General features: G+C 45.1%; 1 protein-coding gene across 2 annotated transcripts in view; it reads left to right on the top strand.

The window, feature by feature from the left end:
* The window catches only part of LOC147429418 (uncharacterized), a 38,511-nt gene extending 24,240 nt beyond the window's left edge, over positions 1 to 14,271 (top strand). For both annotated transcript variants that reach the window (XM_086495645.1, XM_086495646.1), the window contains exons 6-10: positions 12,408 to 12,547; positions 13,364 to 13,506; positions 13,599 to 13,685; positions 13,777 to 13,951; positions 14,031 to 14,271. In XM_086495645.1, coding sequence (XP_086351771.1) covers positions 12,408 to 12,547; positions 13,364 to 13,506; positions 13,599 to 13,685; positions 13,777 to 13,951; positions 14,031 to 14,044 — 559 coding nt within the window. In that variant the 3' untranslated portion in view covers positions 14,045 to 14,271. The remainder of the gene's footprint in view (positions 1 to 12,407; positions 12,548 to 13,363; positions 13,507 to 13,598; positions 13,686 to 13,776; positions 13,952 to 14,030) is intronic.
* Positions 14,272 to 14,881: the final 610 nt, after the last annotated feature.

The raw sequence follows: 14,881 nt of genomic DNA, 5'->3' as shown, positions 1-14,881 counted from the left end.
CTTTTTCATTACAGAAGTAATAGCAGAAGCTGATACAGTGGGAATAGACTCCCCTTTAAGCTTTACATCTAGAATGTGAGTCTTTCCCCTGCTCTCTAGAGTGATCTTTTTGTTGTAGGCATCCATGATTCCCTGTACACGAAACAACAAGGAATACCTAACAACACATCACATCCGTCTAGTGGCATGATGTAAAATTCTTCAGCATCTACATAGGACTGGATATGTAGGCGCAACTTTCCAATGATGGGTGTCACAACCTCTGTATGGCCAGGACATGCCAAACCTGCCTCTGCTGTATACCCCATCTCTTCAGGTCTGATTCCCAACTTTGAAGCCAATTCTGGGGAAATGAAGTTGGCTTTGGCACCTCGATCAAAGAAGATAAGCACTGTTTGATCCCTGACCTTTCCCCATGCTCTGCAAAACTCACTTGCATCTGAATTTGGCTTGTCGCCCACCATATCTGGCACTAGACCAGCCATGGGCTTCTTTCCTTTCCTGTCCTCCTTGTCTTCAGAATCAGCTGGCCTTTTCTTTGTAGGACAATTGTAAGCAATGTGGCCAGGCTGCTCACAGATGAAGCATTTGTTCTCTGACCTCAGAACCTTCTTTTGCTCTTCCGACATGCGAGGAAAACGTCTTTTCCATTTCTTTGCTGGTCCCTTTTCTGACTCAGCCGTAGCTTTGCCTTTCCCTGCATTGGCTGGCTCCTGAGTCCCTTTAGGAACCTCATTGGGAACGTGCTTCTTCGTTGAATTTTTCTTGGCTGATCCTTCCTTGACGCCAGTATTGAATTCACAATCTTCTCCCTTGAGCAAACCATTGCTAGTGTTTGCTACCTCGATGAGCTGCGTCAAACTAGTGACTTTGGTCTTCGTGCAATACTTTCTCAATCCTTTGGGTAGGCCACAACAGTATTTTTCAATCTGTTCTGTCAATGGCACAAATCTATAGGAAGTTACTGGAAGTAGAGCTTTCCAAAACTTCCGATTGTATTCATCCAGATTCTTGCAAGTGGCATCATTAAGCTGGTGCCATTCTGTCATGACATCTGCTTCAAAGTCATCAGATAACCATGCTGCTGCAAAAATCTGCTTGAAGTAAATCCATGTGGACGGAGCTTGCCCTTGAAGCAATAAAGTTGTCCACCATTGTCCCGCATTCCCTATCAAGAAAGTGGCTGCCTTGCGGACCTTTGAAGCCTCTGTAAAGTTTCCCCCGGCATAGGCCTTGTCAAACTGCTGGAGGAATGAGAGAGCCTTCTTCTTGTCATTAAACCCTGTAAAGGTCGTGAATGTCACACCTTTGCCACCTTCTTTGTACGGAGTTGGCCTCTCCAGTGGCATTAAGTTGTCATGGAAGTGACTGAAACATGGGAACACTGTTAGGGTTCATTTGTGTTCCCTGACCGCAATTAAGTTGACCTGGAAATGCCATATTTGGCTGCTGATTTGTAATTCCAGCCATACCAAAATTTTCCTGTGGCATCCCAAATTGGCCCTGAGTGCTTTGAAACCCTGGTAGCATGCCCGTGACACCATACATGGGGTTAGGCATCATCGTTTGAGCACCCGCGAACATTGTTCTTGGCGTGTAAAACTGATTTCCAGGTGCATGACCAGCCATGCTCTGGAATACTGATCCACCTCCAAAATAGCCAGGGTGTACTGAAGGTGGTGGGAAGACCTGTTGCATAGCCTGTTGGTTGCCTCCCTGCCCATTAGAACCAGCGATAGGCTGCTGAAAGGTGGCGGGCTGAACTGGTACAGCTTGAAAGACTGGCATCTCAGCCACCTGTTCTTGCACCTTAGGCACAGGTTGTGGAGACTGCATGTTCTCCGTCAAGTGTACAGGTGTTTCCATTGACTGTGCAGTATGAATCACCTGTGCTCGAGCCTTAACAGGCTTTTGAATATGATCAAGTGACCCAACTTGCTGAGACGGAAGAGGAGGTTGCAGAAAGGCTAAAAACCTTGGGTTCTACATTACTTGTGTGAACATAGCCACAGTAGTAGCCAATTGGGTCCTGAATATATCATCATCCGTCTGTGGTGGTCTTGAAGACTCACCCACTTGATGTGTCTGTTGACCCTGTGAAGAGGAAACCTCTTCAGTCACATCATCTGGTCTGTCAGCCATAATTGCAATTCCCTGTGTCTGGTCTATGATCCCCTGTGTCTTCAAGCCCAAACTGACCAAGGCTCACTTCTATGGGAAAAAGTGATTTAATCCCGGCGATGGAACCATGTAACCGGCCTGTTAACTTCAAAAAGGGCGGTAGACTTTACTTCAAACCTTGATTTAGCTTTCACCCATTATTAGTCGTCTATTCTACCTGTGCTATAATGACACAAGAGAGGGGAATGGGATACAGATGCTAGAATGCATCTGTATGTGAGTCAGACACTAGATTGGCCCCAAAATTGGCGCCCCTTTCGGTATTTCTTTATACTTTGAGAGGGTAAATTTACAAAGTAGAGTCCTGGGAATTCTTTGTCTATATCCAACTAGATACCACTTGATTTGGCCAAATTTCGGCAGCATAACAGCCCCAAAACTTGCACAAAACCAATTCCCCTGCTGGAACTCACTTCCATTGGCATAAAACCTCTGATTCCGACTCAAAAAGAGCAATTACAGCTTGCTGGAATTTCTGGTTTTTCACTTGTTTTGAGCCCCAACACTTCCCAGAAGTGTTCTCTGACAATTGGGCACTGTTCCCAATGCATCTGGCATCCATACGGCTGCAAAACAGTAAATTTCAGACCGCTGTATTTGCTGGTTAGGACCTGTTTTTGACCTAATTTCAACCGTCAACTGTCCCTGCATTGTTCCCAATGCCTTGGACTACGTGCCCCTTGATTTTGGCATGATTCCAAGCACAAAACAGTCCCAAAACAGCCCAAAATCAGCAATAAAACAGTGCTGATTTTTGTGTGTTTACTTGAGAGGTTATCACTCTCTCGTTTCCCTGCTTTGGAGTGGCAGTTAGCTATTCTTGTTCCTGTTCAGGGAGGCTCTTGCCTTAGCAATAGAGCATCAAACCACAAGACTGTACATGGTCAATCTGATGAGGCCACTAGAGGGGCATAACCATAAAGAATAGGGGAGAGAGAGAGCAGTGAGAGGTGTGCAGGTCATGACATCCTGCACCTCACTGTACATAGAGGGTAAGCCAGCACTCCATTGAAGCTCTCCCACCTGTGACAGCACTTAAAAACGAGCTCACAGCTGAAAATCACGTTTTTGCCTTCTCTTTAAGTAGTAAACTGGCCTTAGAGTGCAAGTGTCACTCATTTGTGCATTTTCCTGCTTTAGACCCTCGGGTCTAAAAATATCTCACCTGCAGCCTCTGTTGACTTGGCCACAAAGTAACAAAATGATCCCCATGTCAAACTGCACGTAATGACATTTTGCCGTCCAAAAATAGCTGTCCCTAAAATTTAAGAGTTTCTGCCATTACATTCTTCTAGGTCATCTGACCCTCTTTGTACACTGCAGCCACACCCAGAACTGAAATGTAGCCTATGTAGCAAAGGATTCCGCTTTGGCTGGCCAATGACCCCACTTTGGCTAACCATAGTCCTTGTCCAACCTTAGTGCTCTTTAGCTCTCAGGCCTGGACTCTCTCTGAACAGTTCCACATTGGCTATGCAATGCAAGGCAGTTAGATTTCCAGAGGGGTGTTTCCAAAAGGTAAAACAAACGAAATTCCCCAAAGAAAGAGAAAATAAACAAAAATGGAATTGCCACTGGCTGGTGACAACATCCTCTTACTATACGAATTCAAGTGCCGACCACTACCCATCTGCGGGTGAAACTACCGTTCACATTGACCGTACAATGTCCGACCATTTGCAACATTAAAAAGAGGGTCTCAAAAATAAAACAAAAATCATTGGAAAGAAACCAACAACTAAGGTTAGCAATTGCCACGTCCTCGTGACATACCCCCCTCTTGAAATCGCAAACGTCCTCGATTGCATACCATAAATACATGCCATAGATGATCTTGTGTGGTAAGCACCCTTTTATCATCGCATGTATCCGCAAGAAAGACTGTCAAAACATGTGTACAAATGACCTAATGAGACCTTCATACTTTTGTCAAACTGTACACTGCTGTTGCACTGAATCCATGAGTACATTTGATGTGCTAGCTCTATCATTATCCCTCGTTTGCAGACATTGGGTTGGGGCATACGTAGGTTGTAACCCAAAGGCCTCAAGGTAAAGCTGCAATACATTTGGTGACTCTGACAGTTCATGCTCTTCCATCCACTTTGCATCCATAGGTGGATAGTTCTTGAACTTCACCACATAGCATCTTGCAACCTGTCCCTTAACTTTTTACCTGTGGAAGAGGCTCTTGTCTTTGCAAACGAGCATAATTCCACAACACTGTGACGTACCACCCACGACCAAGTAAGCTCAAATTTCAAGATGATTTACCGATGCGTCAAACAATCTAAGCAATCGCCTCAGAGAATTGGCAAGCAGCGTGTCACCTGACAGACCCACATCACTCCCGCAGGAGATCTAGTGGCCAATCTACCACCGTGAGACCTCTCCTTATCTCATCTTGGTTCATACTTGCAAACCCTAAAACACAACAGAAAATCAGCCCTAATTTGACCACTTTTTGGTAGAACGAACATGTAGAATTTCTTGTCTGTCTTGTGAAGAGGAACCCTCTTCCATAATACCCTTCCCTTTGTCGGCCATAGTATAATCCCGTGTTCCTGTACTCTGAGTCTTTACCCAAAACAACCGAGGCTCACTTCTTGAAGAAAAAGTAATTGATATCCCGGCAATGGAACCATGAAATCGGCCCATGGGGGCCGGTGGGCTTTGGCTTTCACCCGAAATTCTTTACTTTAGACACACACACAGAGCACTTTGCAAAAAGAACCTGCGACGGGGATTACCACTTAAGTACACACACTGCTCGGAAGCTAGCATGCCCGGAGCAGACGCCCACAACCTGTAGGCCCCAAAATTGGCGCCCCTTTCGGTATTTCTTTATACTTTGAGAGGGTAAATTACAAAGTAGAGTCCTGGGAATCCTTTACCTGTATCTCAGCTAGATACGACCTGTTAGGCCAAATTTCGGCAGCATAACAGTCCTAAAACTTCCGCGAAACCAATTCCCCTGCTTGAACTCACTTCCACTGGCATAAACCCTCTGATTCCTGCCCAAAAACAATAAATTCAGCACGCTGTATTTATTGGTTTTTGCCTTGTTTTCAGCTCCAAACAGTCCCCTAACTGTCCTTTGCCAATGGGGCACTATTCCCAATGATTCTGGCGTCCGTATGGCTGAAAAACAGTCAATTTACAGCGCATACACATCGCTGAAAATGCACCTGTACGGTGAGGTTATGACCCTTACCGGTGCCTGCTTTGGAGTAGCAGTTAGCTACCCCTGTTCCTGCTCAAGGAGGCTCTTGCCTCAGCACAAAAGCATGAAACCACACAACTGTACATCAGTCAAATGAAGAGCCCTCTTGTGGGGCATCACATAACTGCACGTAGGGGGGAGAGAGAGTAGTGTGTAGCGTGCAGGGCATCACTCCTAGCACCACACTGTACATGAGAGGGAAAGAAAGCACTCCATAGCTCTTAACCTGTGAGGACAGGTTCTCAATGCAGTATCCCCCCAGCATAAATCGAGCGCCCCCTCTGCTGCCCTTGACCTGTAATGCATCTGTGAACAAATAGATACAAAAAGGGGAAGATTTCCATGGATGCCAAAACCTACGTATCACTGAAAACGCAGCAAAACAGCCCTGCAAACATGCATCTGATGCCTTCCAATGCTGAAAATGAGCTCCTTGGTCCAAGGTAAAGTCATGGGAAGCTCAAAAATGGAGAGAAACGACTGAAAATCATAGTTAACAGCCTCCAAAGCTGCTCCAAAAAGTCAGTTCCGAGTTCTCTTCTCCCAAACTTGGTAAATTGACCAAAAAGTGCCACTTGGCACTCATGCATGCAATTTCCCTGCATGTTCCTGCTTAAAAATCTCTCAAATGGTGCATCAATTGACTTTGCAACAGAGTAATAAAATGTTCCCCTGGTCATACCGAAGGTAATGACGCGAACACATTTCACGGCCCAAAATAGCAGTTCCCTAATTTTTAGGAGATGCTTCCGTTGGGCTCCCACTGGTCATCTTACCATCTATCCTCATTGGGACCGCATCCAAAAGTGCAATGTGGCCCAACTGTCGGATACTTTCTGTTGGTAGTCCCACCTTGACTTTGTGCCTTTATTGAGTTCACTTCCTAGTATCCACCAACTTGCTAAGTGCGACGGGGAGACCTTTATGATCTTACTCTGAGCCTAGACATCCTCTTACTATACGAATTCCAGTGCCGACCATTACCCATCTGCGGGTGAAACTACCGTTCACATTGACCATACAATGTCCAACCATTTGCAACTTCAAAAAGAGGGTCTCAAAAATAAAACAAAAATCATTGGAAAGAAACCAACAACTAAGGTTAGCAGTTGCCACGTCCTCGTGACAGCGCCATTTGAGATTGTTGAAGGTGCTGCGAAGGTTCCACCCTTCCTAAGCACGAAAGATAAGATTTTTGAAGCGGATGAATATATGCGAGACTTAGATACAGCTTTTGCCAAGGTTCGCAAGACTTTGCAGAAATCTCAAGAACGACAGAAAAAGGCAGTTGATCGCCATCGTCCTGACTTGAAATTAAAGGAGGATGATTGGGTGCTCTTAGGTTTTGAGAAGGCACGCCTGAGAAAGAAAAAGGGAAAGGAGAGGCTTTTTCCAAAGCTTAGTATGCGATACTACGGACCTTTCCAGATCACTGAAAAGATAAACGATGTCTCCTTCCGATTGAAACTGCTTGATACTTGGAGGATTCACAATGCATTTCATGTGAGTCTCTTGAAACCTTTTAAAGGTGATGTGCTTGATGATGGGGAGCCTGATGAGCAACCCGAAGTGGAAGAAAACGAGGAGATCTTTGTTCCTGAACAGATTTTAGAACATAAAGATACGAAGAATAAAGGTAAAGGCCGAAGGTGGTTCTTGGATAAGTTAAGAACTATCCTGCATTGGATGCGAAGTGGATGGAGGAGGAGGACCTAGCAGATACTCCTTATATTGTGAAACTTTACCTCGAGGCTTTTGGTTTAGCATAGTCTACTCCAAATGGAACCCAGAATTCAGCTTGGCCGGAGATCTGGTGCAGCGGGATGCACGAGAGGGGAGTTACTCTGCTCCTTTGTCAACAAATGCCTCGACTTTGATACTAAAGTCACTGATGTCTCTTTGAGCTTCAGGGATACTGAGAGTTGACAGTATTCTGCTGGATGACTTTATGAAATGGAATTCCTGATTATGATACTGATTTGTTCTTGACCTCTTTTTAAGTGCAGGAACTGATAAACGAAATGACTGTAGCATTTTGGTCTGATTGATCTCGAATAGACATGGTTGCAATAGGGGTTAGTCAATCGGACATCGCTAAGGTCACGATTGGATCTAGATGCAATTGCTAGCTACATTGCCGATAAATCATGGTCTAAGATCCGAATGAATGTTGAATGTCATGTGATGTCCTGTGATGTGACTGTCGATTGGTACATGTGCTAGATGTGCGTTCCTAGTACGTAGGTACTAATGGTCAGTGTCTGCTAAGACGGTTTATGGCCTCTGTTTGTTTTGCAGGCGTAATCGAGGGCGATTACAATGCTTTCAAGAGGGGGGTATGTCACAAAGTGATGACGTGTCTGTCTGAGAGTTGAAAACCCTGATTCTGGAAACCCTAAATCTAAAGCCTACAAACCCTAAAATCTGCAAACCCTAAAACCTGCCAAAAACCCTAACCCTAACCCTAAGGCAGCAAGGTTTGAATCCCAGAAATTGCGGAAAAAAGCAATGATGACGTGGCACTGTACGACAGTCCGGGAAATCACGGCAGCTTTGGGGTTGTTTTTACGCTGATGAAAGAGAATGCTTGGCTTTAATTTTGTAAGCTTGAGAGAGAGAGAGAAGAGCCTTTGCTTTATTTTTGTTAAGGCTTTTGATCCGAAGCTTTTGGGGCTCTGCTTGTGGCATCCCTTGTAAACATTAAAATATGTGGTTTGGGCTCCCACTCTACAGAGCACCTGGACGCAGAGTCTGAGAGTGAGACCCGAACCACTCTTGTACTTTGAACAGTGATTAATACATAAAGAAATACCGAAAGGGGCGTTAGTCTTTGGGGCCAATATCTCTAGGCACGGAACTCCGCCGGGCCAGTGCAAATCTATTGTGAACTGTGAACTGTTTTGAAGTGGTTATTTGGTGCTGTCGTGATTGATTCTTGACTTGGAGTGTCCAAGTTTGTTACAACATCAACACAGTACAAGCTGGTACTCCAGACTCTGCACCTTCTCTAGGAAGCATGCCATAGAATGGGCCCTAACCTCATATTTAAAGACCCTTGGCAGTTACAGCGAAAAGCCTTCAAAACTCAAAAGCTTCTGGTCCCAAAAGCAATGCCAAAAGCTGCTAGCATAATTTACGAAAATCTGTATAGCCTGCCACGTCATGAGCTTTTGCGTGGGTCCTGCTTTATTTTAATTCCTTTATGTCACTGGGGCCCCATCGGACGGGGTCCCTATAAGTTGGTAGGACTTCTTCTTCTGTTACTTGTTCTTCTTAGGGTTTAGGCCCCTCGGCCGACATCTGCAAGTTGGCTCCCTTCTTCAGGGCTTTGACACGTCAGCAATTTGTGACATCTCCCCTTCTTGAAAGAGAGTAATCGTCCGCGATTACAGCATATTTGCAAAACAACTCAAGTTAGCTCAAAAATTTCCGAGGGACAATTAGTTTGCTTTTTGTTAAGGAGTTAGCTTCTCCTTTCGGCTCTTTTGATCAAGGAGTTAGCTTCTCCTTTCGTTCAGATCAGAAATCTTGATATTCTGACGTAGTAAAATTAGCCATCACACCCAGACCGTATTGATCTTCCAGGAGTGTCTTGATGCACTAAAATTACATACCCAGACAATCTCATCCAATTAGGAATATTCAGTAATTGGCACATCACAATGCAACACAAATGCTTACATATGCATGTTACAAGACTTAGAAAATAAAGCCGTCGATGAATACTCCTCCCGCATAACCTGACAAGGTCCGGCCCGGGAGATATTCAACGACTCCCTCATCACTCCTCCCACATAACCTAAAAAGGTCCGAGCCGGGAGATATAGAGGCCTTTTACAACCAAACGCCCCCTAGACCGCAACCTGTGTCGTTTGGAGGTGCTGAGAGTAACCACTGCTCAGACTTCTTAATACTCCTCCTGCATAACCATCCAGGTCCGGGCCGGGAGTCACAACAACAATTTTTACAAGCATTCAACCAAACGCTCCCCAGGCATCGGCCTGCGTCGTTCGGAGGTTTTCTAACATACAATGAAACGCTTCCCAGGCATCGGCCTGCATCGTTCCGAGGTTCAAACAATACCAAAACAGTATTTCTCACTTCTCCACTGGGAGTAAAATCACCAATCAATGAAACCAGTATTAAAACCAGAGTCGAACATTTCAAATCTGCACCAAGACCGGTTCAAAACAGATACCATCCATTTCAAACATATTTCAAACAGGATCACCAAACAAGTTCAAACAAAACTCAAACTTAAAAAGCAACGTCGACATCAGTCGAGCTCGAAAAGTCGACTGACTTTCCATCCTGAAACCTGCACCAAAAATTTAGGGTTAGGTTCATTCCATAGGGTCGTTGTCGAGCACAACATGGTCCATCAGCTCTTGGACAAACAGTGTTTCTTTGGCGGCGATGGTAGTCCCAAGATAGCAATCGCATTGGACCTCCAAGGTCATTTGATCGTGACGAGACATCTACTGGGAGATGTCGAGAAACTTCAAGTTATAATCTGTTAGGGTTTTCATGGCAAGCATTCCAGGATACCCCACTGTGCCAGAAGCTGCACTCCGAAGGAAGATGTCAGAAACCATATAACTTCGGGCAAATTTTTTTTTCTTGAAAGCTTGCCAAGTCCTTGGAAATGTGCGGCTTGGTAGCTATATACGTCTGCATGGTACTGTCTCTGAGAAAAACAGCAGCTCGAAACAAATCTTGGATCCTTCTCTTGCAAGTGATCTTAATGGCTTATGCCTTGTAAGACATGAGCGGTGAAGACGGGAGCGCGCTTGATGCGCGATGAAGTAAGGGTGGGAGTGGCTAATAAGTTCGGGGCCGATATTAAAGGCCCTTGGCTTGAAAAGCAGTTACAGTGAAAAGCCTTCAAAACTCAAAAAGTTCTGGTCCCAAAAGCAATGCCAAAAGCTGCCAGCGTAATTTACGGAAATCCGTACAGCCTGCCACGTTATCAGGCAGCACAAAATGTGGAAATCCGTACAGCCTGCCACGTCATCATGTCAGCGCAATTTTCGGAATGGCCGTACAACTGCCACGTCATCAGCTTTTGCGTGGGTCCTACTTTATTTTAATTCCTTTATGTCTGGAACGGAGGCAATCTATCCATGCTGAAGCCATGTGATTGAAACCATGATGTCATCTGCCCATACCAGCATGTTGTGTCCCCCTATAGTGCTAACTACCAAGATGACTCAAGGGCTACCCGAGCATATTGGTCTCTGGGAAGGTCCCATAAATTATGCATGAAGGATACTGATCTAGTAAGGGCCTCGACCACGAGAGGGGGGGGGGCAGCTAGCTCGGCTCGAATAATCTCATGTGGCATTGAGGCCTTAGCGTGAATCATCCGAGAGACCATAGAGACTAGAGGCCTCTCCGTACATCTCCAACCATTAGTGCTACCAGATCTGCCATGGTGGTCCACCGAGGGTCCCCAAATTTGAACCCCATAAATCATAGATGAAGCCACTAGAGTGTCAAAAAGCCACAGCTTTGTTCGAGGTTGTTGAAACTGAACCTGCGAACACATCTTCTCCAATCCTCCCAAGGGTGCATAAGCTCTCGTCAATCTAGTTTCTGCTGCTCTCCTCAATGAAAACACCGGTCCACTGAAGACTACCCCAAGATGGGTATATGCATCTGTATACTCCACCGTCTCCTCGCCATATGTAAAAGTGGGTGCTGACCTCCTGACCCACTGTGGCGTGGTGTTAAACACCATAACCTTGGTTTTCCCCAGGTTAACAGACAATCCACTATCGTGGGCAAATGTGTACAAAGCATCTAAATGGTGATGCATCCCCTCCTGGGAGTCAGAAATCAACACAATATCATCAGCATATTAGTGGGATCCATGTCCCTGCCAACTGTGCTCCTCTATCACCATCTCTCTCAATGTAGTTCGTAACCTCATCCACATACATGCCAAATAGTGTAGGAGATAGCGGGCAGCCCTGTTTCACAAATCATAAATCCCCTCTGGAGTGCGTACATGCCCCACTACTGACTTGTATAAAGCCATGATCCCCCAAATCAACCGTTTGGGTATCCCCATCTGCTGTAGTTTGCGCATCAATCTAGCTCTGGGCATTGTATCGAAGGCTTTGTGGAAATCCACAAAGCAACAATAGAGCCGTCTTTCACGTGATCTCCCGTCCTCAATAATGGCTCTGAGTGTCAGAATATGATCAAGAGTAGAGAAACCACTCCTGAAACCCACCTGTCCTGCTGCCCGTAGACCCTCTCATTTTGCCCATCTACTCAACTGCTGCTCAAGGATGGATGCGTACAACCGTGCCAATGTATGCCCAATCATAATAGTGCGGTAGTTCCTAGGCTCCATAGGATCCCCTGACTTGAAGATAGGTACGATAGTGGACAAACTCCAGGCATCTTGTAGGCCCTTGCACATGGCACGATTGAACATCACTGCTAGAAGCTCTACAAGCAGATCTTTGGCATGACCAGGCCATCGTGATCATATGCTCTCCTGGTCTTCATCCGGTCAATGGCTTTCTTTACCATCTCGGCGGTAAAGAAAGCACATGTGTGTGGGCATGGCTCTCCCCTAGAAATCTCCTTGGATCTTCTGTGCATAAGCGTCTGTAGATACCATCTATGTAGACAGATCAGTCTCCGAAGTAAAAGTGTATCGGGTATCTGTAGATCTCTGTGCCAGTCGAGCTGTGCTGAACTGGAACGAGACGGTAAACGTGAGGAGAGCATGATCTACTGCTACCCCAATAGGCCTGGGCCTGACTGTAAAGTCCTGTATAGAGGGTATGAAACTCGGCTGAGCCAAAACATAATTCACTGTGCTAGCCCCATGTCATGAGGAAAACAAGTGAACCCACTCGACGCTGGAAATCTCTAGAGGCCATTCAAGATGGCCAGTCCATGTGCAGACCCCAAATCTGAGAGAGAGAGAGAGAGAGAGAGAGAGAGAGAGAGGCTGATTGATGTTTGATTTTACTTGCAATTGCAGACCTAAGGATTTGAAATGTAAAGGTGTCCCTGTGGGTAAGCTAGAGGAGAAGACTAGCGATGAGCTTGATACAAAGGAGTTGGAGGAGCTTGACATCATTTTGGGCATCACTCATGGTGCCCCTTTTACAGAAAAAAGAAGTAAATACTTGCTCTTTGTTTCACTACTACATCACAATTGTGAGAGATACATCAAGTAGGGGGTCCCAGCTGGGGAAAATAAAAAAAGAAATGGAATCCGACATGATACCCTTCTGGCCAACGGCGCACAGCAAGCAGTACTTCGAGAGAAAGGTGTGCGAGGCAGAGCAACCAAGCCAGGTGGGCTGGAAGGAGCGTGCGCGCATGTCACAGAGCAGGAGATGCGATGGTGGTGCAGGTCATTGCTCAGGGGGTCCTGCGGATTTATTTTTTTAAAGAATGAGACTGTTTTAGGCAGCATTCACAGCTCGTCTGCATGGTGTAGATTGTCGCTGCTTTAGTTCAATCTTCTTGCTGCCTGAGTTCAAATCCCACGAGCTCTCTATTTTTTGTAGGGAGTCTTACTCCAAAGGAAGGCCTTTGAGATAATGGAATCTGGCCAGATTCTGTATAATAAAATGGAACGAACCAGTAGTACTTGACTTGCATGCAGTGCGTTTCCGCAAAAGGGCAGTCCCTTTGAGGACTTAAATCACCCTTCCGCCTGTGTAATTACTTTTTTGCTATGTGTTTTGAGGGTTCTTTTGATATTTGAAGTTCTTGTAAATGTTTTATTCTCTATATGTTCAAGTCGATTTTCATAATGACGTTATGAAGATAACAAATGTGATTTTATGATGTTTTCCCCTTGGAGATTTTGGGACAACTTTTTACAAACTACAAAATAGAGTGATTAGTGGCTAGTCAATATCTCTGTTCTTTTATGGGAGGATTGAGTCCTTTCTTCAGTTGTTGATATTTGTGCAATTTTGACAGGTACCTTTCAGGCACATCTTGCCTGTGTAAATAGCGTAGATCAAGTAGAGACTGTGATGGAAGCATTGCTACGCAATCGAAAGATTGCTGGAGCAACTCACAATATAATGGCTTACCGTATCAACATCCCTGAAAAGGGCACAGTTAATCCCCCTTTCACCTTTACTTCTGTTGTTCGACTTTTTGAAGAATTGGAACTTATTATTGGCCCTTGCTGCACGGAACTAGCAAGCAGGTTTTGCAGGACTGTGATGATGATGGAGAGACGGCGGCCGGTGGGCGGCTTCTCCATCTTTTGCAAATAATTGATGCAATTAATGTGGTAATATTATCAATGTGGTAGCTGTTTATTAGGACTGTTTGGTAGTGTGAGATATGTGGATTAAAGGTGGGCCTTTTGGTGATGTGCATAGGTGGTGGTGGTCTCCCGTTGGTTTGGTGGCATTCTTCTTGGACCTGACAGATTCAAGCACATCAATAATGCAGCACGTTCACTTTTGAATGCATGTGGATATATTAAGGCTACTGGACAGTCAGGTGCTTCCAATGAAAAGCCAAAATCACAGTCCAAGGCAGTAGGATACAAAGGTGCGACGTCACTATCAATTAGCAAGTGCAACAGCTGGACTTCTATGAAGTCTTTTAAACAACAGTGGTGTTTGTGCAGGCAAGCGACGCTGATTTCAATGCTGATTCGATCGTTGGAAGACCTTAGCCGTGCCATGCCTCTGCCAATCCCCCCAAAACCCAAATATGGCCAGCCTTCTCGATTATTGTAAATAAGCTCCCCATGTTACAGTGATACAAAATGTTTATACAGTCAAAGAACTACAAGGGGAAGCTTTGCGTGTGAATAAAAACGTACCAGTGGTTTTCTTTTATGCCAACATAAAGCTTAGATTCTTGTAGCCTCATTGCGTGACAAGGATGATGCATTTTGTATTCATTTCCAAGGAGGGATCGGACAGGAACACAAAGATAACAACAATCTGCAAAATATTGCACAATCACATCAAAACAACTTGAGAGAGAGAGAGAATCTACGTAAGAGAAAGGGAGTGGCAGAATTCCACTCCCAAATGGCATTGGTCTCAAAGATTGGCGTCCCTATATTTCTTTATTGTTGCTTCAAACTTGGGGACTCTGCTCTGCTTCTCAATGTGGCGCAGGATTTAACGTTCTATAGGTTGTCCGTAGAGCATGCCACGTCAGTAGCCCCAGTCCATACAACATGCCACGTCGTCAATTGTCCACATATATATATATATATATATATATATATATATATATTTTTGGGTGTGCCCTATCAGGAAATAGGGCATAGCTAAGTATATATTAGATAGTTTACTTAATGGAGAGAGGATTTTCACACACGAGGGATTATAGGGTTGGGGGGGGGGGGGGGAGAGAGCGAAAGAGCACACGGTATACGTGGTTCACCCGATGTGGGTTACGCCCACGGAAAAGCAACTACTCATTGGTTTTAATACTTCAAACTAGAAGTAGGTTACCAAGGGA

The sequence above is a fragment of the Adiantum capillus-veneris genome, chromosome 22 (assembly GCF_014529385.1).
Source record: "Adiantum capillus-veneris isolate H3 chromosome 22, ASM1452938v2, whole genome shotgun sequence".
Taxonomy (NCBI): Eukaryota; Viridiplantae; Streptophyta; class Polypodiopsida; order Polypodiales; family Pteridaceae; genus Adiantum; species Adiantum capillus-veneris.
This window is presented reverse-complemented; position numbering and strand designations above follow the sequence as displayed.